The sequence below is a fragment of the Cydia amplana genome, chromosome 11 (assembly GCF_948474715.1).
Source record: "Cydia amplana chromosome 11, ilCydAmpl1.1, whole genome shotgun sequence".
Taxonomy (NCBI): Eukaryota; Metazoa; Arthropoda; class Insecta; order Lepidoptera; family Tortricidae; genus Cydia; species Cydia amplana.
The window spans coordinates 13,493,113-13,520,734 of record NC_086079.1 but is presented as its reverse complement, the minus strand read 5'-3'; the positions used below and the strand labels follow the sequence as shown (position 1 = coordinate 13,520,734).

General features: G+C 44.0%; 1 protein-coding gene across 1 annotated transcript in view; it reads right to left on the bottom strand.

Moving 5' to 3' along the window:
* Window positions 1-214: 214 nt before the first annotated feature.
* The window catches only part of LOC134652337 (cohesin subunit SA-1), a 31,667-nt gene continuing 4,259 nt past the window's right edge, over window positions 215-27,622 (bottom strand). The window contains exons 8-20 of the mRNA XM_063507509.1: window positions 26,542-26,764; window positions 24,556-24,739; window positions 23,272-23,492; window positions 22,573-22,791; window positions 20,448-20,606; window positions 19,617-19,817; window positions 17,658-17,817; window positions 13,976-14,106; window positions 12,720-12,890; window positions 10,701-10,886; window positions 9,707-9,845; window positions 7,647-7,707; window positions 215-2,285 (exon numbers count right to left, since the gene is read on the bottom strand). Coding sequence (XP_063363579.1) covers window positions 215-2,285; window positions 7,647-7,707; window positions 9,707-9,845; window positions 10,701-10,886; window positions 12,720-12,890; window positions 13,976-14,106; window positions 17,658-17,817; window positions 19,617-19,817; window positions 20,448-20,606; window positions 22,573-22,791; window positions 23,272-23,492; window positions 24,556-24,739; window positions 26,542-26,764 — 4,126 coding nt within the window. The remainder of the gene's footprint in view (window positions 2,286-7,646; window positions 7,708-9,706; window positions 9,846-10,700; window positions 10,887-12,719; window positions 12,891-13,975; window positions 14,107-17,657; window positions 17,818-19,616; window positions 19,818-20,447; window positions 20,607-22,572; window positions 22,792-23,271; window positions 23,493-24,555; window positions 24,740-26,541; window positions 26,765-27,622) is intronic.

Here is a 27,622-nt window from a genome sequence, read left to right as displayed (position 1 = left end):
TTTTCGGAAGAATTCTTAGAACCTTAGTAGCTAGGGGGGCATACCCATTACTGATCAATAAGATATCAGTTATCAATGAAAACTTGTTCAAAATTTAGCAAAGTGACCACATACATACTTGCGTATCGACTTTCATGGTGACTTGTAGCGAAATACAATGGCGCCTAAAGTTATAGTGTTTAAATAATTAGCTATAGATATATTAGGATAATAGTTACCCGTTCTCGTCCTGCGAATCCGTGTCGCTGTCCATACGCATACGCTTGGGTTTGGGTAATACAGCCACGCCCGCAGTATTGCCACCACGCTTGTATTGCACCCCAGCCCGCCGCGGCCTTAATGCTTGTTCATACTCGAGTAACTCCCGATCGACATCTGCTCTGGCGATTACTACAGCTCGACGTGTCACCTCTGCTACTACGGTTTGTTCTGAGCTTTGAACTTCAATTTCAGACATTAGTGAACTCTTCATTGTGGTTGCGTTTGAATTTCGTCCGTATGCGATCACGCCTAGACGACGCCTCAAAGGTCGAGGCTTCAAAGGTGCTATAATACCAATATTTTGTTCATGATCATCGCTTTCTTTCGAAGACTCTAGTGAGTGGTCAAGTCTGGTAGTATTTGCGGATTCGCGCATTTTGTTTCGTCTGTATTCGACCACGCCTAGATGTCGCCTTGGAGCCAAAGATCCTAAACTTTGATCGGAGATGCGAACGCTCCGGTCCGGAGAGGTGAATGAGTCGTCAGTTCTGGTAATCTTCGCGTTCCGTCTGAATTCGACTACTCCCGCTTGCGTACGTCGCCTTCTTGGTGCTAACGACCCCAAATTTTTCTCTAATTTATTAGAGCTACGTTGTGGAGAAGTTGGTGTATTGTCATCTTCAGATGTGGACGAGTTTGCTGAACAGTTATCTTTGTCAGCAGCAAGCTTAGGAGCACAAATTGTGGCGTTGATGTCTTTGTCAACTAACAAACTTTTCTCAATATTGGATTCATCTGCTGTCGAATTCTCGTTCACAGTAGCCTTTGGAGCGCGAGTGGTGACATTCAGACCTCTAGCGATTGTATCCGAGGCATCACTCCCCTCATTGAACAAAGAACTGAGTTTTTTAACGAGCTCATCGTCATCTTCTTGTTTCTCTTTCCTTTTTTGGCCGCGAATCGTGACAGTAGTTATAACGGCCTCTTCCGAGACAGATCCATTTGATGAATCCTCGCTGGACATAGAACTTCGTTTTGTAAGTTCACCCGCATCTGGTCTCTCGCCGTACTTCTGTCCGCGAATTGTAACATTCCCATGTTTGACGCCCGTGTCCGAAGCAGAATTGTTTTGAGAACCGTCGCTGGTAAAGCTTCGTTTTTTCAATTGGGCTACATCGTAAACGTGTTTTTCAGTACACCTCTTATTCTGGCCACGAATTGTAACATTAGTGTTTTTGAAGGTCGTATCCGAAACAGAATCACTTCGTGATTCCTCACTATCTTCATTCAGAGTAGGATTGAGGTTTTTATTGAATTTAGAAGCATCGGCGTATCTGTTTTGACCGCGTCTAGTGACGTTTATGTTTTCAATAGTTCTATTGGAATTGTGGGATGCATCGCTTTCGTAATTGGAATAAGATATAACTTTTTCGACTACTTCGGAGGAATCACTTACTTGCCACTCGGCATTAGAAACATTAGCATCTTTAGTGTCCGAAGTAGTGTTCTTACGAGAAATATCGCTCTCCTTCAAAGGTTTCTCAAGTTCCGTCGCAATGTTTTGCCTCTGGACAGACCGTTTTGTAATATTCTCATCTCTGGTATCCGAAGTTGAATCCTTGCGAGATGTATCACTCTCTCCTTTAGAGGGTGAAGTTCCTTTGCCAACTTCGGATGTGTCACTTTCATGTCTGATGATTCTCTTCGTAACATTTACGCCTCTTATGGGACCGTCTGACGAATCCTTACGGGACGTCTCGCTTTCTTTAGACGGGGAAGTTACCTGGTCTGCCGGTTTGGATCTTTTTGCGCCGCCTAATTCGCAATTTGAATCCTTGCGAGAAGTGTCACTCTTGGTCGGGGAAGGATTCTCAAGAACAGAAGCATCGCTATCTTGTTCGAACTCGGAGGCTCGGACCAGTCGGCGGCTGCGACGCGCGGGAGTGGGCGTGAGGCGGGGCGTGCCCTCGTCGATGGAGAGCGAGGGCGTGGTCGCGGGGGTGGGGGTGCGCGAGGCGCGGCGGATGCGCGGCAGGCTCGTGCGCCGGTGGGAGACGGGCAGGCGCAGGCGTCGACGTTTGCGACTGATACATAAGAGGTTATTACAATTTGGTCTGGGACTGAAACCCGTGAGCCTGAGGTGTCTGTTAGATTTAACCATACATTTATTAATTAACGATATTCAGAATATATAAAAAATTCTATAAAAACTGAATATTGTTTGAAAAACTTTGTCCTTCCTCGATTGTTTTATTACCTTACTCCTTAGGGGTTAAAATTATTTAGAGACCTCGAACCCAGGGTATTTTAAAAGGGGTTAGACCTTAAGCATATTAAGGTGAACAATATATTCATCGGCATCGTAATTAGGTGTAGGTATAATAAACTTTATTAGTGACGGTAATAATATTTATTTATAATACGTGTCTTTGTAATTCTCTTCTATTAGGTAGATACTAGATACCCATGAACCGATTGTTTTCCCATGTGCACTCAAATAATTAGAAAACGAAAAACTTGAAATAAATAACATGACAAAAAATATTACAATTGCAAAAAAATATGTAAGTACCTAAACACCAAACCGAGGACAAAAAATATATCTAAAGTTCTAAACAATCAAAATTAATAGTAACTAACAGCGGTGTCTCAGGTGAAACTGCTTGTAAACGTTACTTTGGTCTGTCGAAGCTGATCTAGCACTTACAAAAATTTGTATGCACATTCATATTTACCTACGTTTAATATTTTTGGGAGAGATACCAACCAACTACGATTCAGAAAGTGCAGGAAGTCAGAATCTATTTCTTTTGACGAGAGTTTTAGGCGTTAGGTCAGCTTAATCTGACTGACCAAAGTAACGATTGTGCCGAGCGACATCGCCTAAAACAAAAGTATAAAGTAAGGGCCATTACATTTCCCACTAAATTAGAAATAAAGTACTACACAACTCGACCTATTTTGTCAATAAATAAGCTTGCATCTATCTACAAATATAATCTACAAAGCCAGAAAAGGTATGTACTATTTACATGCTAGCTATAACTACTATTCTACTGTACTTACGAGGCTTACCTGTCGATTATTCTTGTTTTTTTTTAAGACAAATTCGTCATTCCTTAGCGTGATTCGAACCACTTATTTTTTACGCATTTCAGATAATTGGCCTTAAACACATTGGAGTGCCGGGAACCCGCTCGGCGGGCGGGCCGTAGTAGTTTTCCCTTACAAAGCGGGAAAACGCTGGGATCGGCTACGAGCGTAGCGCTACGAAAACGTTGGCTAAGCGGGTTGTCTGTTCCAGGGATGTTGCGGATGCAGATTTTTTGACATCCGCGGATGCGGATGCGGATATTTGAAGGCTCACATCCGCGGATGCGGATGTCAAGATTAGGTACTTAGAAAACGTCAAATATTACATTTTTAGTATTTTTTTATAAAAAAAAACGAAACTCAGTATTTGAGCAAGAATATAGGTGCGTTATATTTAATAAACAATAACTTTGCCGACTTTTCTGGATCTAGACGATTTCGTTATAGGTAATGACGAAATTACCTAGCACTTACGCCGCCGCTAAGACGTTCCTGTACCGACTTGTTCGACATCCGCATCCGCATAAGCTCCGCATCGATTTTATGCGGATGCGGATGCAGATGCGGATGTTGAAAATAATGCGGAAGTTCCGCGGTTGCGGATGCGGATGCGGATGTTCGCAACATCCCTGGTCTGTTCGTAGGTACTTTTACGATATTTTCTCGTGTTACGGCTACGCTCGCAGCGCTCGACTTGCGCTATCACTGAACGTGTTAACACTTTCAATGCCAAGCGCCCCATCTCCAATACAACATGAACACACATACGTGTTCTTGGCAGGGAATGTGTTAAGTCGAATAATTATCCCTGTTGAAGACTTCTAAAATCGTGAAGTTATAAACGCCATTTACATTATGAATACATACCTATATGTATATTCACTAAGACGCGGTATTTTTTTAGGGTTCCGTACCCAAAGGGTAAAAATGGGACCCTATTACTAAGGCTCCGCTGTCCGTCCGTCTGTCTGTCTGTTACCAGGCGGTATCGGTATCTCATGAACCGTCGTGACAGCTAGACAGTTGAAATTTTCACAGATGATGTATTTCTGTTGCCGCTATAACAAACAAATACTAAAAACAAAATAAAATATATATTTAAGTGGGGCTCCCACACCCTCCTAAGGCCCAGCCATACAAACGAACCACCCAAAATTGCCACTGAAATTTGAACCTAAACTGTAGGAAATAGAGTTGATATTGCGTTGTTTGAAAATTGAACGAATCAAAGCAAAAGCGACTCTGTTCCAATTGAACATGGTTTAAATTACATCGAACTGATAATAGAGGTAGGACCTTGGGCCTTAGGAGGATAGAACAAACGTGATTTTTTGCCATTTTTTGCGTAATGGTACGGAACCCTTCGTGTGCGAGTCCGACTCGCACTTGGCCGGTTTTTTCGTTTGTTTTGAGTTGACACCGCGTTTGGAAATTTGCCAGTTTTTACCTAATCTAGGAAGGGAAGCCCGTCAAAAAAGTAAAGTCATTACGATTAGTCATCGTTGGGCTGTTGACTTTACTCGTGTAACTCGTGTGAAAATGCTGAAGTACCGAACAATGAGTCTTATCTGGTCGATTTAAGGTGTAAGTTGTGGTTTCTGTTCTAGATATAAGCGGCTGGGGTAGCCCGTGCCCGCGGGCGGGGTAATTTGGCAGTTTGACTCATGGTGCTACAGAGAGTAACTAACTGGTAACTAATGATTCTTAGTTCTCGACTTTATGTTTATGCCACAAAGGTTTAAAACCTTTTTGGGTCACAATTTGTCACATTCTAATTTGTAAAAGGTACATTTAGTTTCCTAAATTCCCACTCAGAAAAAAACGTTAGAAATATTATATCAGTTTTCAAAGCATATATCTGTAAAGGTCGTTTTTCTTACATGGAATGGAACATATCATAGGATCAATAATTTAATTTCTCTAATACATAGGTACATACCCTGTTATTTCTGCATATTTTAGATGATCTGGGCCGATTGCATAATAAACTACAACTAATATTACAAGCGGAACTCCTTTTTTAATTAGTGAAATTAGAAAAGGAGTTCCGCTTGTAATATTAGTTGTAGTTTGTTATGCAATCGGCCCCTGATCAGGAGCCTGTTGCATGAAACTTGTAACGCAAGTATGCCTCTTTTATACTTTTTTTTTTTCATTTTTTTAACACTTGTACCTATTGCAAGATTTACAAGTAACAAGTACTCGGGCAGCGGACTCCTTGGAATGTCTAGAAAAACTTAGCAACTAGTTTTCCCGAACTGTGTATATCGGAAAAATCAATACTGGAAATTCTTACCTTGCCCAGCAAATGTATCATCTCATCAGGGTTGGTAGGACAAAAAAACACACAAAGTATATCAAAACTCGTTTATTATAAAAATATATTAATTAGGTACGCTAACGTTAATTTTAATAAAAACAGTCAACGGATGCCGCAATGGGCCCGCTCAGAGGCCGTGCCTTATGTTTGCGAGTTAGGTCGTCGGACAATAATGAACGATGTTAATTGAGAATTCTCAGAGCCATTTGGGTCGCCTTTCGAATTTACATTGTCGGTTATAGGCGTCAGCACTGGCGCCCAAAAGTGATTTACACTATTTATATACTATAAGTTCAGTGTGAACTTTTATTTATAATTTCAAGGTCGACAGAAAATACGAGCAATATTCGTTGTCAAAGTGAAACGACAGCGATTGACCAAACACTCCCCTAGAACCTAAGATAGACCTTGTGTCAGTGACATATAGTGAAGCTAATGTTACAGTTTGATGGCCCGAATCGTGGTCAGACTTTTCACATTTGGACAAACTGAATTAGCGGTAGACATCAGGGATGTTGCGAATATCCGCATCCGCAACCGCGGAACTTCCGCATTATTTTCAACACCCGCATCTGCATCCGCATCCGCATAAAATCAATGCGGAGTTTAATGCGGATGTGGAACAGGTCGGTACAGGAACGTCTTAGCATCGGCGTAAGTGCTAGACTGCTAGGATTACCTAGCTTGACTGCTCATTTCTAGCAAATAGAAATGAGCAGTCAAGCGTGAATGGGACTTAATGTACGGAACCCTTGGAATGCGTGTCCGACTCGCACTTGGCCGGTTTTTTGAAATAAAAATTACTAAAATGTAATATTTGACGTTTTTTATATACCTATCTTGACATCCGCATCCGCGGATGTGAGCCTTTAAAAATCCGCATCCGCGGATGTCAAAAAATCGGCATCCGCAACATCCCTGGTAGACATCACTGGCTGGCGACTGACTCATATTAAATGTAACTAACACATCTTTCTTTAACTATATCTTACCCAACAAATTAATACAAGGCATTTCAACTCGCGCTCGTGTTCGCTGCGTAAATAGATCTATTAAGTTCTTCATGTTGAATATGTCAGCTGACTGTACTCTTCTGAAGCCGGACGACTTCCGCCTCTGAACAGGATACTATGCGGCTAACTACTCTATTCTACACTAACTAAACTAACTAACAAATAACTTCATCGAATCCCCCATGATTGTGTTTAGTTTAATAAGGCCCCTTTTCATACATAAGTCATAATAAATATGTTATATTTACAAATGTATACATTTTGGCAGATGTCAGTGTAGATTTAAAACATTTATGTATAAATTTTACATTATTACATACATAGTATATTTGACATGTTACATGTAGTTAAAATATGATTGATATCAGTGTAGTATCATCTTAAGTCACAGCGTATTTTTGTACTTTTTAATAAGAAACCATTTGTAAAGGCATTTTTCCATCGGCAAGGCGAAAAAAAGAGCCAGTTGTTTCCTAATCCTTTCTCATTATTTAGTTACTTACATATTTTAATTGTAATTTTATACAGTTATAAAAACACGAAAGACTTTCGGCACCATATTTAACAACTATGGATATGACGGTAAAAGGGTAAAATCACGACTAACGAATAATAGTTATTTTCGATACAAGTGCGAAAAAGAGGAAATTCGAAACGAGTGGCGATAAATTAAAACACGACCGAAGGGAATGTTTTAAATCGACACGAGTTGCGAATTACCTATTCGCACTTGTATCGAACAACGTTTTACAGTACATATGGCACTTTAAAGTTTCGACATACGCACGAAAAGTGCTATTTTACGCACTAGTGCGGAAAAGTAGCCTTATATGTACTGTAAAAATACATTTCGCATTTGCGTCGCCGTTGGAAAAGCACTTGATTGTTACGCTAGGACTTAGGAGGCATTTTCTGGAGCATATATAGCCACAGCATTACTTAAATACATCATAATGAATATATAATGTCGGTGTTTGATGTGGGGCTCGATGGCTAACTACAATAGTAGTGGCGCTCACCCGGCCTGCTCGCCGTCAGAGTCGTTGTGTTCATCACCCTCTTCTTCCGCGTCTTGACCTCCTGTGGAGTAAACAAAGGATTAGGAATGTTAGGATGTCTTCAAGAATTGTTTTCTTTTTTTAGGGTTCCGTACCTAAAGGGTAAAAACGGGACCCTATTACTAAGACTCCGCTGTCCGTCCGTCCGTCCGTCCGTCTGTCACCAGGCTGTATCTCACGAACCGTGATAGCTAGACAGTGAAATTTTCACAGATGTATTTTTGTTGCCGCTATAACAACAAATACTAAAAACAGAATAAAATAAAGATTTAAGTGGGGCTCCTATACAACAAACGTGATTTTTTACCGAAGTTAAGCAACGTCGGGCGGGGTCAGTACTTGGATGGATGACCGTTTTTTTGCTTGTTTTGCTCTATTTTTTGTTGATGGTGTGGAACCCTCCGTGCGCGAGTCCGACTCGCACTTGGCCGGTTTTTTAACATTAATGTTTAAGAATTGGGTAGAATAGTAGTCTATTCTAAACAAAAAATATATCATGGTCGTTCATTAAATCCATATTTTTATACAAGATTGTTGGTTATCTGAAAAGGACGAATGCACAAACTCAAGGTTAAGTAGAAGACCACCTATGAGTTGTTTAAGTTTCCTGACATGGCGAGGGAATCGATGCCACACCAGTAATCCTAAGTGATTGGCGCGGGTACGCAAGCATATCCACGTAGGCACGCAGTAAGGAATATATGAATGTTGCACGGATTCCGCACTGCGAGAACAGGAAACGGTCTAAAGCTTTGGTTTCCTCCGAAAGCGGTGCCGTCATATAGCGGCCGTCTCCATACAAATACTACGACATCCATATTTAGCCGTATTATTTAGTATGGAGACGGCCGCTATATGACGGCACCGCTATCCTAGGAAAACCGATCTTAAGGGTCGGTTGCTCCACACTGTTTGCCTTCGTTAAAGAGTTCGCAAAATTTTATTATATGGAGAGTTTCATAGTAAATCGCCGCGGCGCGCCGGCTGACGTTGATCAGTCTGTCAAGTAAGGATGGTGCAACTGGCATTAAGAATGTAATTGGGAATGTAGACCACAGACAATCCAACCTCTAAACATAGCATAGTCGCGCTACCGGCGCTACCCCCTCTGCCACACATACGGTAGCGTTAAGCTTTGGATTCCTCCGAAAACGGTGCCGTCATATTACGGCCGCTATATAGCGTTGACTGACGTCACTAGAACGTTGTCTATGTAAACAAGATGGCGCGGTTTCCTAGACGGCGTTACGTTACGTTGACTGTCAACGTAACGTAAGATGACGGCCATCATGACCTTGTCGATAGTTTCGTGAACGTTTTATTAGATAGCGGTGACGCCATTTTGGAATAAATGACACGAGATTTGAATAAATGATTCCGTACTACGATTATTTTCCTTGTCTGATGATATTTCATCCTCCAAGTGAATTATAGATGATCAAGCAAATCTTGTCAGTAGGAAAAGGCGCGAAATTCAAATTTTCTATGGGACGTTATCCCATCGCGCCTACATTTTTCAAATTTGCCGCTTTGACCTTGGTGGATGACGGTGTGTTATGACGCCGTGGTACTTTCCACATGTCGCCACCGTAAAGACGGCCGTCTTTTGAGGCCGCTATATGACGGCCGTCATATGACGGCACCGTTTTCGGAGGAATCCAAAGCTTTACTCCATCTTCGAGTCAATCCCATGCCGTGATTGGTTTTTGAACGGGCCAATCACGGCACGGGATTCGCTCACCTCGTCCCCCCGCACCCCCGTATTTTTGGCAGCATCGGTTTCATGAAAGAATTGGCCTAAGCTCAGTCTAGAGGTTGGATTGTCAGTGATGTAGACACAGGAGATTTAACTTGTCCGATCCTGCGACCCGAAAACTAATTTTGTCGTTGTCTCCCAGTATGGCTCACATTTGAGCCACTGGGAGTTGAAGTGGGAGGTTTTGAAAATCGTGGGAAATCTGGAAAATTTATTTACGGCTCATATTTGAGCCCTTGGGATATGACAGGTTAAGAGAGCTTACTATTTTTCCTAGCGTAGTGCCTCCTGGCCGGAGGCGGGCGCTCGTCCTGCGCGTCGGTGAGCAGCGAGCCACGGTAAGTCTGCAGCGGCGCCCACTCCTCGCCCCAGCCCGCGCCCGCGGAGATCTTCGCGTCCAGGAACTGTACGAACGAGGTTTTATAATAAGTGTAGCTAGCGGTAATCGAGTCACAAACATCATTGAGTTTCGCTAAACAAATATAATTAGAACGCGGGCATTGACGTATATATCTCAAGTCAGGCCTGGCCTTACGGACATGGGGCCAGTACAGCGGTGTGACACCGCTACGACGCGATTGGCTGATGAGTTCGCATCACGCGCGCGCGTTGGAACTAGTTGCGTTAGACTGCACGATTGGCTCGAACTCGTGAGTGACACCGCTGAACTACTAGCATTTTTACTGCACGTAAGGCCAGTCCTGAGATATATGTCAATGAACGCGGGCGGTTTAAAACCTCATAAGACTAAACAGGACAATTCATAAGACTTGTAGAGAGATCTTACTAATCTTTTCACATCGTAATCTCGTCGACTCGTAGTTTTATTTTCTAGATCAACGCAGTAAGCTGCTTACATCACTTATGCGTCTGTACGCATAAGTGATGTAAGCAAGATGCGTTGTGACACAACCAAACCAAACGAACAAACATCAACCGGAGACCAAAAACTTATAAAATTGTATAGGCACCATCTTGAGAATGATAGGGGAAAAAACCACACTGTCCCATAATGCTCCACTGTGAGGGACTACATTCCCCTTCAAGTGTGATACAATGGTAGCTGTTAGTTTGCTTATAGTTTTCCTACCACTGTAATATCTATGTGTAAATTTATAATGTATATATGTTCTGTTTTATGTGTAATGCTTGCTTGTATGTTTGTGCTGTATATCTATCTTTGTGCTGTGTGTAAACCACGCGAAATAAATATTTTCGATTTTTTTTTATACATCTTCATACAATTTTGGAAAGTATACCTTAAGCACGTGTCGCTTGTCCTGCCGTAGCAGCTTGTTGGACAGCTCTGCCAGGGGCTCCAGGAACAGCAGGTTCCGCGGCTCGAGCGCCGCGAAGCCCACGCCGGCGCGGTGCAGCGCTGTCAGCGCTTCACGGTTCTTCACGGCGTCCAGCCCGAACATCACCGAGAAACGCTTCGCTAACTCCTGCAACACGTATTTGTCATTATTAATTATCGCCAAACAAAATGGAAACTCACTTCAAAGGATAGCAGAGGGTCGTTTAAAGTAGCTCCTATAGATGCCAAGGTGAAAGGACGATTACGTTGGTACGGGCAGGGGGGTGTCACTCCGCAGTTTAGGTACATTTGGCCGGCGCGCCCATCAGACAGGCGTATAGCAGTGGGCTGCCGCTCGGCGTGCACGATAGTCGTGTCACGTGGCGCTCGCGCAAAATTGAAAATACACAATGGCTTCGAAACTTACTCCGCGAGAATCAGATATGCTATTTTCGAATAAAACATGTATGTTTACATAATCAACGTTTGTAATTCCTACATATTTATCTTAAAAACAATAAATCAGTGGGTATAGGTATAAAAACTTGTCAAGTGATAACCCCGTGCCGACACTCACAGCTTGGTCATAAAACTGCGGCGCGCAAAGGAGATTCACGGTTCGTGCGCGGTTATAAGTTTCAATTTTGCTTGCAGGCGGCGATATAGGTGTAATTTTATACCTAAACCTGACTTTTGTGAAGGGGTGAATTTTCTGTACGGTAGTACTATTAGTTATTCTGTGGTACGGGCACGTAATGAGGCGTCAAGAAACTCATCCCATAAAACGGGTCCTCAACCTCCCAGAACAGCCGAAGGGAAAAGGCAGGCCACCTTCTACATGGTGGTCTAACGTGCAAAGAGAGATCCAGAAGCAGAACATTAACCCACAGACAACCCGAAATAGAATTCTTTGGCGCAAATGTACGGGAAGACCCGACCCCAGATAAACTGGGATAAGGGTAGGACAAAGAAGAAAGGATAGCAGTTACTTCGACAGCATACGCTATAACAATTATGATGCTTGGCGGTAAGCGCACACGCTTAGGCCACGTACATACTTGCGGTTGCAAAAATGGCGGAGCGCCATAATTCCATACTTGGTTAACCTTTCGTATGTGTTGTGATCAAAGATCGTGGGTTCAAACCTCAGTGATGCCGTATAGAGCAGAAAAAATCGTTTTCGAATTGTCACCGTTGCATCCGCAAACGCGTATGAGCCCAAGTGTAAGGCCTGAGTGGACGATCGAGTTGGGCGTGCAGCGGGGCGGGCGGCGTGCATGTTAAACAAATGCAAACGTATAGGAGCGGCCTTAAGCTTTGGATTCCTCCGAAAACGGTGCCGTCATATTACGGCCGCTATATAGCGTTGACTGACGTCACTAGAACGTTGTCTATGTAAACAAGATGTCGCGGTTTCCTAGACGGCGTTACGTTACGTTGATTGTCAACGTAACGTAAGATGACGGCCGTCATGACCTTGTCGATAGTTTCGTGAACGTTTTATTAGATAGCGGTGACGCCATTTTGAATAAATGACACGAGATTTGAATAAATGATTCCGTACTACGATTATTTTCCTCTTCTGATGATATTTCATCCTCCAAGTAAATTATAGATGATCAAGCAAATCTTGTCAGTAGGAAAAGGCGCGAAATTCAAATTTTCTATGGGACGTTATCCCATCGCGCCTACATTTTTCAAATTTGCCGCTTTGACGTTGGTGGATGACGGTGTGTTATGACGCCGTGGTACTTTCCACATGTCGCCACCGTAAAGACGGCCGTCTTTTGCTGCCGCTATATGACGGCCGTCATATGACGGCACCGTTTTCGGAGGAATCCAAAGCTTTAGTGCACGCTGCTCAAATTACTTGTGAGCCCGACGCCACGCTGCACGCCCCGCCGAACGCTCCGCTTCGAGCGTCAACTCAGGCCTTACACCAGGGGTTCTTTTCTTGGTGTACATGAGGTTCAAAGTTCACCTTGAGCTCCAATAGTTCTGGCAGCTGCCGATGTGGCGTGGCGTGCCGCTGCAGCATGGTGGTATAGAGCGCCTGCATGGCGAGCTGCATGGTTAGCGCGCACGACAGCTTGTTGATCTCGCGCGCCTTAGACAGCGTCGCCTTGATTATGTCGCCGTAGTCGTTGTAGCACTGGAACAGAACCAAGCGTTAAGCTTTGGATTCCTCCGAAAGCGGTGCCGTCATATAGCGGCCGTCTCCATACAAATACTACGACATCCATATTTAGCCGTATTATTTAGTATGGAGACGGCCGCTATATGACGGCACCGCTTTCGGAGGAATCCAAAGCTTAAGGGATCATTTAGACGGCGCGCGAACTCGCATGCGGTTTTAGTTACATTGCGAACCATTGGGGTTACAAAAATTCAGCCGACCGATCAAATACCGCAATATAATGAAAATCGCATGCGAGTTATCGCACCGTGTAAATGAGCCCTTAGAATATCATCTCATTCGAAAAACACGGCAAGATAAGGTCTCGAACAAAGTTGACTAACGTCGACGATAAATGCAGTGCCCAGCCGCTCGTTAGGAGAGGACAATATCTCGTCTCGACAAAAATGGTGTACGAAATAATCAAAATCTACATGTTCCTAATACAATTCTAAATTTTGTAGTAATGTCTGTTGGTCAACATTTTTAGTGCGCCCTGCAGAACAATCCTTTTTAGAACAAAATTTCGTTACCATATTAATGAATTGCACTTAATGCTTAAAACTTCTTAACCTTTGGGTACACATAATACTTAGAACGTAGTAAATCGAAACGTTTGATTGATGCCTACTACTTAGTTGCCAGCGGTTTTTACCTGTCTAATGGAAGTATCTGTTTCTTATTATTTAAGTATTCAACATACCTTAATGTAAGTATGTGGAAGAAGCGCTGGTGGCCTAGCGGTAAGAGCGTGCGACTTGCAATCCGGAGGTCGCGGGTTCGAACCCCGGCTCGTACCAATGAGTTTTTCGGAACTTATGTACGAAATATCATTTGATATTTACCAGTCGCTTTTCGGTGAAGGAAAACATCGTGAGGAAACCGGACTAATCCCAATACGGGCCTAGTTTACCCTCTGGGTTGGAAGGTCAGATGGCAGTCGCTTTCGTAAAACTAGTGCCCACGCCAATTACTGGGATTAGTTGCCAAGCGGACCCCAGGCTCCCATGAGCCGTGGCAAAATGCCGGGACAACGCGAGGAAGATGATGATTCAACATACCTTAATGTAGTGCTTGAACACGTCGGCGGCTCTTCGTATCGGCGTCACATTATACACGATGAGCTTGCAGTACGCCGCCAGGAAGTTACGCCTTTTGTGCAACTCCTCGATTCGTCTCTCGTCTTGACCATCTGCAATACGAATGTGGTTAGAATATGCGGAGAATCTATCATGAGGGTTACACTCGACAGGCGAAGCAACCGAAAGTAGACCTTATTTTTAAAGCTATACGTTGCAGATTAGAGGCCGTCGGAAGAAATTAGTACGTTTGAGAATATACTGAAGGAAAATTAAAGTGCGCTTTCCATAAAGTCATACAACAAATTGCACACGTTTACAAAACATAAAACAAAGTGTTTTTTATGGAAAGTACACCTTAAGTGCAGAAAAAACAGCACAAAGGCCCTAGTACCATTTTGGCTGAATGAAAAAGTAAGTAATGCCTTCTACGAGTTGGGTTCCCCATAGATTATTTTTTGAAATCTGCATCTTAGTGTAAATGTAACGATGACGAGTGTAAACCTCTAGAAAAAAGAAAAAAAATGTTAAAAAGAAACGAGAAAAGAAACCATCCACTAGCTATAAAACCACCAATGAAGTGAGTCGCTCGGCGCATTCAGTGTACTACGTTAGTCATGCATTGCATCGCTACTAGAGCTCTCGGGTAAAGGTTACACGCAATACGGTTCTGGCCTCGAATGTCCAATTCCTTAAATGTCCATTTTCCTCGAATGTCTAATTTCCCGAATGTCCATTTGCTCGAAGGTCCAATTCCCGGAATGTCCATTTGCTCAAAGGTCCAATTCCCGGAATGTCCATTTGCTCAAAGGTCCAATTCCCGGAATGTCCATTTGCTCGAAGGTCTAATTCCCGGAACCAAGAGTACCCGTGCAACGATATTGTGTACGCGGACGAATAACTCTACAAAACAGGATTATTTGTTAAAATACTCCGTGTATGCTCTAAAATTTTAGTACTGTTTGTGTGACACTAAACAAAAACTTGAAACCGCCCGAGAGCCCTACCACGAGCTACCTACGAGCGCACCCCAATAACCTCTTGTTAAACTCAGAAAAGCTTGACTGTGACACTCCCGGACCTATGTCCAAGGTCGATCTTACTAGAGCCATGACAATGACGCAACTAAAACGAGTACACGCACAAAACATGCTCAAATAATAACAAAACTGTGTAACGCTCCGAGACCGCTCGCGATGCGGCTGACGGCGGTCGCGCGCGGGCTCGGGCGCGAAGCGGGCGCGACAATTTTCCCTTAGTAATGTCATGTCACCACACCGTCCGCTCCGGAGACAAAAATATGCATTATTGCGCGGCGACACCGACCCGGCCCGACTACCGACCGACCTAGCTCACACAACTCGCTCGACAAGCGACGCGGTAAGTTTGCATGAGACGAAGACCCGAATCTTAGGGCCTACCGCGAACCACGTTCGACGTGTTGCCTCCCTGTCACACTTACGTACGAATTCACAAGTGCGACAGAGAGGCAACACGTCGGACGTGATTCGCGGTAGGCCCTCTGGATACGACGCTCCGCGGACGGCGTCCGCCGGGGTGCACCCGGGGCATTACTAAGGTAAAATGCGCCGTCGGTGATGACCGCGAGTGGTGCTTACCGGAGTGGCGCGCGAAGTCCGCGACACGACAGGACGCGACATGCAACCAAACACGCTCCGTTACGCGCCGCTCCGACCGCTCTAGCGCCAGCCCTACCACTCCTAGACGGCACCGTTGTGTCATAGAGAAAAAAAAAACATAGAGTGCTCACTCCATACATCAGTTCAGACTATTAATTTCAGTGTCTACATCTAGCATCGAGTAGCGGAACTATCAGTACTGCTACTTGACAATAGATGTAGCACCGACCGGAAAGTCTTATCTCAACAGCATAAGACTTTCCGGTCGGTGCTACATCTATTGTCAAGTAGCAGTACTGATAGTTCCGCTACTCGATGCTAGATGCTAATAGTCTTTTTGGTACTAAAACTGATGTATGGAGTGAGCAATCTATGTATTTTTTTCTCTATGGTTGTGTTGACCCGTGTACCCGTGTATTCGGTCACAGTCGTGCGTTGGGACACAACTAGACATTTGTAAACCATATTCGAGGTATAGAATCCTAGGGTTGCACCCACCCACGTTTGGAGTGTGACGGGCACTAGCGAAGAAACGGGTACCCATCCGTTCTTGAACCTATAGCCTTTAGTCAATATCAAAGGTAGAATATATGGTTTTAGTCATTAGACACGTACGTACTTTTAATGTTGACTACCAGCAGTTTCTATAGGTTTACAAATGTCACTCTAATGTAAAGTTTAAGAACAGGGTACACGGGTATTTGTTGAATCTAGTCAAAACCGATACGTAACACCATAGACATGTTTTGTTCAAACCAAGACTATCAGAGGCGCTAGAGTAGTCGGTCGGTAGCTGCGGCGTCCATGTCCACAGTCGCTTGTACACTTTTCCAACGAAAATAATGCATATTTTTTCTCCACAGGTGTTTGTCGGGTTAACTATACCGTAGCGAAACACTGAAATCTAACGCGATCATTTGCTAGTAATAAAATTATATTGTTTTAGATCAGCACATGATTACGTTAATTATTTTGCCGACATTTAAAACCCTTGAAAGAAACAGACAGTTTTTGTAGAAGAGATTCAGAAACCAGTGCAGTTACCCTCGTACGTACAGTCAGCAGCGAATATACGTACATGTTTATAAATATTTATAAAAGTCCCCTTGGTGGTGGTTAACCTTTGGCTCGTATAGAATATCGGCTGCCAACTGTACGATGCTATCGAAACCGGTAAGGCGCAGTTTTTTAAGGATCCATTCGACCAATCAGATCAAATTAGTTTCGTCATTTCTTGATTTTTAGGGTCATCACACTAGCGTTTTTTGAGCGTCGGCGTCAGGTCAGCGCTATGGAAAATGGCATCGCTGCGCAATTGCGCCAACGTTGCGTCGAGCAGCAGCCATAGTGGACTAAACGCCGACGCTCGGGAGACGCTAGTGTGAGGTGGTCCTAATGATTGTAGTCGAACGGATATTTATAAAGCCGCCCCTCATTAAACTCAACCAATTTGCAACCGTCGTTCCCATACTCAACACTGTGCATATTCTTTTATCCCAAAAATTACCCTTCATTTAATTTTCCATTCAACACACACATAACGTATTATGTTTGTATAAATTTCGAGTCACATTCCTTTTGATATCATTATTTAGGTTTTTTAAAAAAATTGTACGTTTGTTGTTCTCCATATGTAATCATGTTCATTATAAGTGAGCTATATTTTTCATAAAAAATATCTGTATCCACATAGGTCGCTTAAAACTATCTGAACACGAATCCTTTACCAATGTGTTCGCTCCAATATATGAGTGGATTAACTATTTCTTGTTGTTTGACTCGAGTAACTCTTTGCCAGAAAAAAATTGTAACACTTTGTGAATTTATAAATTTATGGTGTTTAAAATAGACCCAGTAGAGCTATAGACGAGTAGAGAGTGGCTGTCTCTGTCATGAATAACGCCATCCACCATACACGCAATCTTCTTGTAAACAAGAAAAATTCGATCCACCTGACAGCGACGTCTAGCTATAGTAAGAAAGGCGCAGAGCTCGGGATGTGTTTATGCAAGACGTGTTATTACCGTAGTTGTGCTGCACGAACACGAACTCCTGTATGAAGTCGTTTAGCAGGTCGCAGAGCTCCGGGTCGGGCTCTAGGACTAGCGGGCGCAGCGCAGGCGAGCCGCGCGAACCCAGTTGCTCCGCGAAGAAGATCAGCAGGTCGCAGAGTGATGTGTACGCCTAGAGGTTGCACACATTAGTGACGTCATAGAGAAAAAAATACATAGAGTGCTCACTCCATACATCAGTTCAGACTATTAATTTCAGTGTTTACATCTAGCATCGAGTAGCGGAACTATCAGTACTGCTACTTAACAATAGATGTAGCACCGACCGGAAAGTCTTATCTCAACAGCATAAGACTTTCCGGTCGGTGCTACATCTATTGTCAAGTAGCAGTACTGATAGTTCCGCTACTCGATGCTAGATGCTAATAGTCTTTTTGGTACTAAAACTGATGTATGGAGTGAGCACTCTTATGTATTTTTTTCTCTATGGTGACGTGTACAACGTGGATTTAATTTTATAGTTTTTCGCAGATAAGAAAGAAATAAAGAATTTTAGGTGCTAGATTATTTAGTGTGAGGATAGTGGTCATAATACTGAAAATAATATGTATAGAAAAGTAAAAAAAAGCCCAAAACCTGCCCTAAACTCTGGAGTCATGAAGCAGCGGCTCCTAATGTCCACAAGTAAAACTTGGTGATTAAAATGGTTTGACTGATCGGGGCGCTAAGTCACCAAATTGTGTAGGAGTATTTATTCGGTTAAACTTTGGATTCCTCCCAAAGCGGTGCCGTGATAAAGCGGCCGTCATATAGCGACCGCAAAAAGACAGCCGTTTTTAAGATAAAAGATAAGATAAAAGATAATGAAATAAGAAAATGGACGACCTTGATTTAGCTTTAATAATTTACTTGGAGGATGAAATATCATCAGAAGAGGAAAATAATCGTAGTACGGAAGATCATTTATTCAAATCTCGTGATACAGAAGGTGCATTTGAGATTTTAGTACAAAATGGCTTCACCGCTATCTAATAAAACGTTCACGAAACTATCGACACCGTCATGACGGCCGTCATGCAAATGGCGGCACCGCTTTTTGACGTTACGGTGTCAATCACCGCCCTCTAGGAAACCGCGCCATTTGCTTTACATAGACACCGTTCTAGTGACGTCATTCACCGCTATATTACGGCACCGCTTTCGTAGAAAACCAGAGCTTTAAAGAAACGTGACATTTTAGTTCCAAAAAACGCGCTGCTCGGGCGCATGCAGCGACCACAGCATAGAGTACGGCATGCCGTCTGTCGTAAAACTACTCATTCACGCTCGCGTGATCGAAGGTAGGGTGAGAGAGATAGAGAGACGAGTCGGATCGTCTAGTATAGCTAGGGTTGCCAGATCGAAAGACGCTATTATCGGGAATTCATATCAATTTTTCGCGATTTTGGGACTAAAGTCGGGGAAAAAAAACATTCAAATTAAAATAATTGTATCAGAAACAACGATATTTTACATTATTGGCACAGTGGCACTACGTCAGCTGCTCTGCCCATAGAGTGTGTGCGGAAAGAGAAGAGTCGTGGAATGTATGGGGCCCAATACATTCCACGACTCTTTTCTTTCCACACAGACTCTAGACGTTTTTATATAAAAATAGTATAAATTATTAGAGATCTTGAACAAACAAAAAAAATGTCTTCTCATTATCTACCTATATTATCATTTATCATACTTTTAATTAGGTATCAATAATAATAAAAAAATTTAACTAATTTATTTCTTAGTTTGCCCTTGCCACATGTATTTTATGTTACTTTTTACCGACTTTACAATTTTTTCGCCTTTTTCACTATTTAACGTGAAGCTGTTTTTCGGGACAATTTTCACTTTGTCGGGAATCGGGAACGCATGCTACAAATCGGGAGAATCCCGCCAAATCCCGACCATCTGGCAACCCTAAGTATAGCGCACCTCCTCCCTCAGCTGCGGCTCGACGCCCCTGGCCACGATGTCCTTGCATAGCGCGGCGTACTGCTGCAAGCGCTCGCGCAGCGCCGCCGCGCCCGCCTCCACGCTGCCCGCGCCCGCGCCCGCGCCGCCCGCGCGCTGCTCCAGCTCGTGCAGCGACCACAGCACCGAGTAGAACAGACACCGCACCACGTACACCAGCGCCTGATACACAACTACACGGTTAAGGTGTCTATGAGACTCATTCAAACCAGGGATGTTGCGGATGCCGATTTTTTGACATCCGCGGAGGCGGATTTTTAAAGGCTCACATCCGCGGATGCGGATGTCAAGATAGTACCATAAAAAACGTCAAATATTACATTTTAGTAAATTTTTTTTTCAAAAAACCCGCCAAGTGCGAGTCGGACTCGCGTTCCAAGGGTTCCGTACATTAAGTCCCACTCACGCTTGACTGCTCATTTCTAATAGGGTTTTTTGGTTAATGACTAAATTACCTAGCAGTCTAGCACTTACGCCGATGCTAAGACGGTCCTGTACCGACCTGTTCCACATCCGCATCCGCATTAAATCCGCTTCGATTTTATGCGGATGCGGATGCGGATGTTGAAAATAATGCGGAAGTTCCGCGGTTGCGGATGCGGATACGGATATTCGCAACATCCCTGATTCAAACCTATTGGTTGCTAGCTTATATCAGTAAAAACTCCGTCTTTCAATATTGGAAGCCAGAGGAAAAAATCGAAATTTACAATCCCATGGAAGTATTATCCTTCAGTTTACATGAACCCTTGATACCTAAATACCTTGCAACTTTAAATGTAAACCACAAACCTGCGCTGGCATCTCATTGGGCTTGAGGCACTTGGGTAGATCTTCGAAGAGGGAGTCCCAAATGTTGGTGTTGTTCAGATCGTGGCACATGTACATGATTGACACCTTGCGAAGTGAATTCACTACGTTGAATGTCTCGTCCGCATCTGGCTCTTCACCCTGCAAGAGGTTACTTGTTGTATTATTAGGTAATAACGAAGATGTGCCTTAAGCTTTGGATTCCTCCGAAAACGGTGCCGTCATATGACGGCCGTCATATAGCGGCCGCAAAAGACGGCCGTCTTTACGGTGGCGACATGTGGAAAGTACCACGGCGTCATAACACACCGTCATCCACCAAGGTCAAAGCGGCAAATTTGAAAAATGTAGGCGCGATGGGATAACTTCCCATAGAAAATTTGGTTGATCATCTATAATTTACTTGGAGGATGAAATATCATCAGAAGAGGAAATTAATCGTAGTACAGAATCATTTATTCAAATCTCGTGTCATTTATTCAAAATGGCGTCACCGCTATCTAATAAAACGTTCACGAAACTATCGACACCGTCATGACGGCCGTCATCTTACGTTACGTTGACAATCAACGTAACGTAACGCCGTCTAGGAAACCGCGCCATCTTGTTTACATAGACAACGTTCTAGTGACGTCAGTCAACGCTATATAGCGGCCGTAATATGACGGCACCGTTTTCGGAGGAATCCAAAGCTTTAGGCCTTCAGTTAAATGTACTCAGGTCAAGTAATTCAGACGCGTGGCCTAGGAGTTATGAGGGCGTAAGCCTATAACGCTGATGACGCTGGTGTGTAACCAGATTTGAGCACTATACTCGGAGGATTTCGGCTTCGTTTTGTGCGCCCAAGTGTTTCAGTCGTGCCAGTAACTGACTGAGCGCTAAGAGTAACCAACAGTGTAACTCACCCCTTGCTGTAAAGCTTTGGATTCCTCCGAAAACGGTGCCGTCATATGACGGCCGTCATATAGCGGCAGCAAAAGACGGCCGTCTTTACGGTGGCGACATGTGGAAAGTACCACGGCGTCATAACACACCGTCATCCACCAAGGTCAAAGCGGCAAATTTGAAAAATGTAGGCGCGATGGGATAACGTCCCATAGAAAATTTGAATTTCGCGCCTTTTCCTACTGACAAGATTTGCTTGATCATCTTGGAGGATGAAATATCATCAGAAGACGAAAATAATCGTAGTACGGAATCATTTATTCAAATCTCGTGTCATTTATTCAAAATGGCGTCACCGCTATGTAATAAAATGTTCACGAAACTATCGACACCCTCATGACGGCCGTCATCTTACGTTACGTTGACAATCAACGTAACGTAACGCCGTCTAGGAAACCGCGCCATCTTGTTTACATAGACAACGTTCTAGTGACGTCAGTCAACGCTATATAGCCGCCGTAATATGACGGCACCGTTTTCGGAGGAATCCAAAGCTTTAGGCCTTCAGTTAAATGTACTCAGGTCAAGTAATTCAGACGCGTGGCCTAGGAGTTATGAGGGCGTAAGCCTATAACGCTGATGACGCTGGTGTGTAACCAGATTTGAGCACTATACTCGGAGGATTTCGGCTTCGTTTTGTGCATCCAAGTGTTTCAGTCGTGCCAGTAACTGACTGAGCGCTAAGAGTAACCAACAGTGTAACTCACCCCTTGCTGTAACGAGCGATACTTGTCAATAGCCTCCTTGTATCTTTTGACGCACATGTCCGTGATGGTTGCTCTGGCGACAGCCTGCGGCGCCTTCGGCCTCGCAGAGGTACTCCAGGGTGCGGCCGCACGTCTCGAGGCCCCGTTTTGTGTATCAACGATGTCTTTCAGTCGTGCGAGTGGCCGATACTTTCTAACAGTAAACAGTGTAGAATAACTCACCCCTTGCTGTAACGAGCGATACTCGTCAATAGCCTCCTTGTATCTGTTGACGCACATGTCCGTGATGGTTGCTCTGGCGACAGCCCATTGCCTGGCCGCGGCGCCTTCGGCCTCGCAGAGGTACTCCAGGGTGCGGCCGCACGTCTCGAGGCCCCGTTTTGTGTATCAACGATGTCTTTCAGTCGTGCGAGTGGCCGATACTTTCTAACAGTAACCAGTGTAGAATAACTCACCCCTTGCTGTAACGAGCGATACTCGTCGATAGCCTCCTTGTATCTGTTGACGCACATGTCCGTGATGGTTGCTCTGGCGACAGCGCACTGCCTGGCCGCGGCGCCTTCGGCCTCGCAGAGGTACTCGAGGGTGCGGCCGGCGGTCTCCAGGACTTCGGCCTCGGTCTGCGCGCCCACGATGTCTTTTAGTCGTGCAAGCAGCTCGCGGAGCGCCGTTTCCTGTCGAAACAATCAGCTGTTTAATGATAACGTGATAAGTGATAACATTGGAATAATTATGGACAAAAACCGAAATCATGAAATGTGGCTATTGAAAATAAGGGATTTTAATTGATTATGACATTTACAGTAAACTTCACTACATAGTATAAAACAAAGTCGCTTCCCGCAGTCTGTCCGTCTGTATGCTTAGATCTTTAAAACTACGCAACGGATTTTGATGCGGTTTTTTTTAATAGATAGTGATTCAAGAGGAAGGTTTATGTATAATTTGTTAACCCGTGCGAAGCCGGGGCGGGTCGCTAGTAACTTATAAAGCACTATCAAATCAAGTAATAATAAAATTTTCTAGGTATTACACCATTATACATTCTGCAACTTGTTTTCAACTATTTTTTCACGCTTTCTCGCGTTTAAAGTCGGTCTATCTAGGTCTCAACTGCTGGGGCCTGCTACCTGCTGCATTAGACTAGGTCTCACCTGTCTAGCCGTACAGTAGAGCGACCGCTCAAAGTGCATAGGGATAGCGACCAAGTTGGCCAGTTTCTCCGCGTCGGCGCCGAACTTGTCGAGCAGCGCGGGCAGCACGGCGATGAAGTGCTGCGTGAGGCGCGCGCGGTCGTCCGCCACCGCCTTGGCTTGTTCCTTGCTGGGTGCTGCCACGTGTTTGCGTGATGCCCCGCGGCCGACCGGAGGCTCGCCTGTAGGTAAATAACCAGTCAGCAATACGCATACAATGCCGCTAACTTTACACTGATCACACTTCCGCTATTACTAAAATCAGCGGTCGGCAACCTGCGGCCCGCGAGCCTCCCTGGCTATTTTGTATGTAATATTGACAAACGACAATGTTTGCCTATGTACTGCCTATCGGGGTCCCGTTGTTTCCTATAAAGTTTTAAGTCATAATGTATTGTTTCTCAGATTACCCACTGCCCACTGCCTATCCTGTGCCATAAATTTGTGTTTTGTGTTTTGTACAATAAAGAGTTTATACATACATACATACATACGACAATGTTTGATAAAGTCATTAATATTAACAAAGTGCGGCCCGCGTCTACTTCGTTAACTATTATGTGCTGCTAAAAGGTTGCCGACCGCTGGCTTAAATAAGCGTTTACGTTACGCCTGAAATAAACGACGATTAAGGCGACGAGGCGAATGATTAAGTACCATGCAACGGCTCGTCTACCCATCCGCGGTCTGAATAGACAACGCGCGCATTAGTTGTCATAGCCACCAGCGTCTCCTTCTCTTCATCGTGTATCTGATTCCCTCGCTGCACCGTGCCACCATGTACAGCTCAATTTGGCTCGGTTATTGGTTTTTTCCCTCTGTCTATGAACTGTATATAGCCGATGATTATTTTAGCTTTCTACATAGTGGATTCGCTATTTTACAACAAATATAGATTCTTATAAATTGACATTAATGTAATTTATTAAATTATACAACGGGACTTAATCGCGTATCTAAGTTTTAAGATTTACCAAGCGGATAAACAAGACCAAGTGCGGGTAGTTCGAAAAACTCGCGCGGTTAGACGATGCTGATGTCAACTTAAGCCAGTCTTCTCCGAGACCACGGGGACAACGCCGTCCTCGAAACGTCGGGGTTAATCTTAAAACTTAGATACGCGATTAAGTCCCGTTGTATAATTTAATAATGTGTAAAAATCGTGAAAGTTTAAATCAGTGTTATTAATGTAATTTGTACTGTAATCATATATTGTGAAATAAATAAATCTAATCTAATACTGACCAGAAGCAGCTTGGCGTACGCAGCAGACCATCAGCTCTATGAGCGAGGACTCCTGTCGGTTGTCAAGTGCTTCTTCTCCGGGACCAGGTTCCTCTAGCAGTAGGTCCGTCATGCATTCCCAGTCTTTCATCATTGGGTTAGACTCGATCAACGAGTCTACTAGGTAAGCGCCGTGTTCGTGTAACTAAACAAAATTTATTTGGGATTACGAACGATAAAGTTAAGGTCATTTCCTAGTGTTACCGTCAAATATCAAATATCAAATATCAACATTTATTCAGCAAATAGGCCACAAGGGCACTTTTACACGTCAATATGGAATTTACATACAGCAAAAAAAAAACACATCAATAATTATAAAATACAACTAAGCCGTAAATATCGTGCCGTAGCCGTAAAAGCCGTGTTCGAGAGAACACAATCATTGCTGTGGACCATAGAGAATAGACTTGATAAGACATGACCCTTTCTTTAAAACTCACAGACAAGACATCCTCTAGACTGAGCATAGTAACGCTACCCCCTCTGCCACTCATACGGTAGATTTACTCCATCTTCGAGTCAATCCCGTGCCGTGATTGGTCCGTGTCTTTGAACGGACCAATCACGGCACGGGATTCGCTCACCTCGTCCCCCCGCACCCCCGTATTTTTGGCAGCATCGGTTTCATGAAATAATTGCTTTAAACTCAGTCTAGAGGATTCCTAGTCTATGTTAAAACTATATTAGAAGGCAAGATCGAAGCTAGAAGAGGAAGACCACAAGCAAGGCTATACACAACAACTAAAAGCAAAGGCAAATGTCGTGTCTTACAGGGACCTAAAGAACCTGGCCGAGGACCGTGTAAACTGGCGCATACTCCACCGACAAGTGCCATGCTCTTATAGCGTTATTCAATATCTGGGTGACCGAGCTTCGCTCGGAAAACATATAATAACTCGGAAATGCGCGTTTTCCCAGAGATAAGACCTAGCTAGATCGATTTTTCGCCCCCGAAAACCCCTATATACCAAATTTCATCGAAATCGTTAGAGCCGTTTCCGAGATCCCCGAAATATAATAAATAAGTAAGTAAATAAATAAACAAGAATTGCTCGTTTAAAGGTATTAGATAAACGGCTGCTAACTTAATCAGTTGATGATCGTCGTTTGTTTCTATCTGTCGTTATGCCATAGAGAGGGAAAAACGACGATCATCAGCTTATTAACTTAGACGTTTATGAATAATGTGCAACCCACAGTATTGCTCCACAAAAGTTAAGTGGGGTGTGAATGCATCTCATGTTAAGGCCTGTCTCCATATTGCGCGGCAAACTATCGAACATTGGCTCGCGAGGCAGCCGCGCGCAATGGATACCGGGTTGGCTCGCGAGCCAACGCGATCTGATCGAGTTGGGCGAGCCAACCCGGTATCCATTGCGCGCGGCTGCCTCGCGAGCCAATGTTCGATAGTTTGCCGCGCAATATGGAGACTAGAGATGCACCGGATATCCGGTTACTATCCGGTATCCGGCCTATATTTTAGTATCCGGCCGGATACCGGATAGTGACCTACTATCCGGCCGGATACCGGATAGTATAATTAACACATTTTGGGGTAAAAAATGGAATCTAGAAAACAGTCACGTCTTAATGCTAACGACACAGTAGATAGAAATGAATACGTAACCAATGTCACACAATACACTTATTTGTTTACACAAAAATACGCGCGCGCACTTGTAACTATAAACGAACTTACTACGTAATGACAAGATAAAACTCGTTACGATCCTAGAAATGTGTCCGCGCGAACGTTTACTACGAAACAGGTAGAAACTTGCACTACGCGCACCTGCAAAACTCAAAATATAGGTATAGTTCCGCCGGCCGAATATCCGGCGGCCGGATACCGGATATTCGGCCAGTGTCCAGGCCGGATATCCGGTATCCGGCCAAACAACTATCCGTTGCATCTCTAATGGAGACGGGCCTTTAGGTACTGACCTCGGACTCTATAAAGAACTGCACCAAGTCCCGGATGAGCGGCGTGTTGGGCAGGCGCTCCTTCCCGCGGCGCGAGCGCGGCGGCGCGGCGGGCGGCGGCTCGGCGCGGAACAGGCGCACGTTCAGGAACTCACCCGCCGCCGCCGCCACCTGCCGCGTCGACGAGTACACTAGCTCGTACACGTTCTCGCAGTCCTTGTCCGTCAGCACGTCCGGGTGCATCCTGGGAATACAACCCAAGTTAATACCCCCTCATTTTTAGGGTTCCGTACCCAAAGGGTAAAAAGCGGCCAAGTGCGAGTCGGACTCGCCCATGAAGGGTTCCGTATTTAGGCGATTTATGACGTATAAAAAAAAACGACTTACTAGATCTCGTTCAAACCAATTTTCGGTGGAAGTTTACATGGTAATGTACATCATATATTTTTTTTAGTTTTATCACTCTCTTATTTTAGAAGTTACAGGGGGACACACATTTTACCACTTTGGAAGTGTCTCTCGCGCAAACTATTCAGTTTAGAAAAAAATGATATTAGAAACCTCAATATCATTTTTGAAGACCTATCCATAGATACCCCACACGTATAGGTTTGATGAAAAAAAATTTTTTGAGTTTCAATTCGAAGTATGGGGAACCCCAAAAATTTATTGTTTTTTTTTCTATTTTTGTGTGAAAATCTTAATGCGGTTCACAGAATACATCTACTTACCAAGTTTCAACAGTATAGTTCTTATAGTTTCGGAGAAAAGTGGCTGTGACATACGGACGGACAGACAGACGGACAGACGGACAGACGGACAGACAGACAGACAGACATGACGAATCTATAAGAGTTCCGTTTTTTGCCATTTGGCTACGGAACCCTAAAAACGGGACCCTATTACTAAGACTCCGCTGTCCGTCCGTCCGTCTGTCACCAGGCTGTATCTCACGAACCGTGATAGCTAGACAGTTGAAATTTTCACAGATGTATTTCTGTTGCCGCTATAACAAGAAATACTAAAAACAGAATAAAATAAAGATTTAAGTGGGGCTCCCATATAACAAACGTGATTTTTGACCGAAGTTAAGCAACGTCGG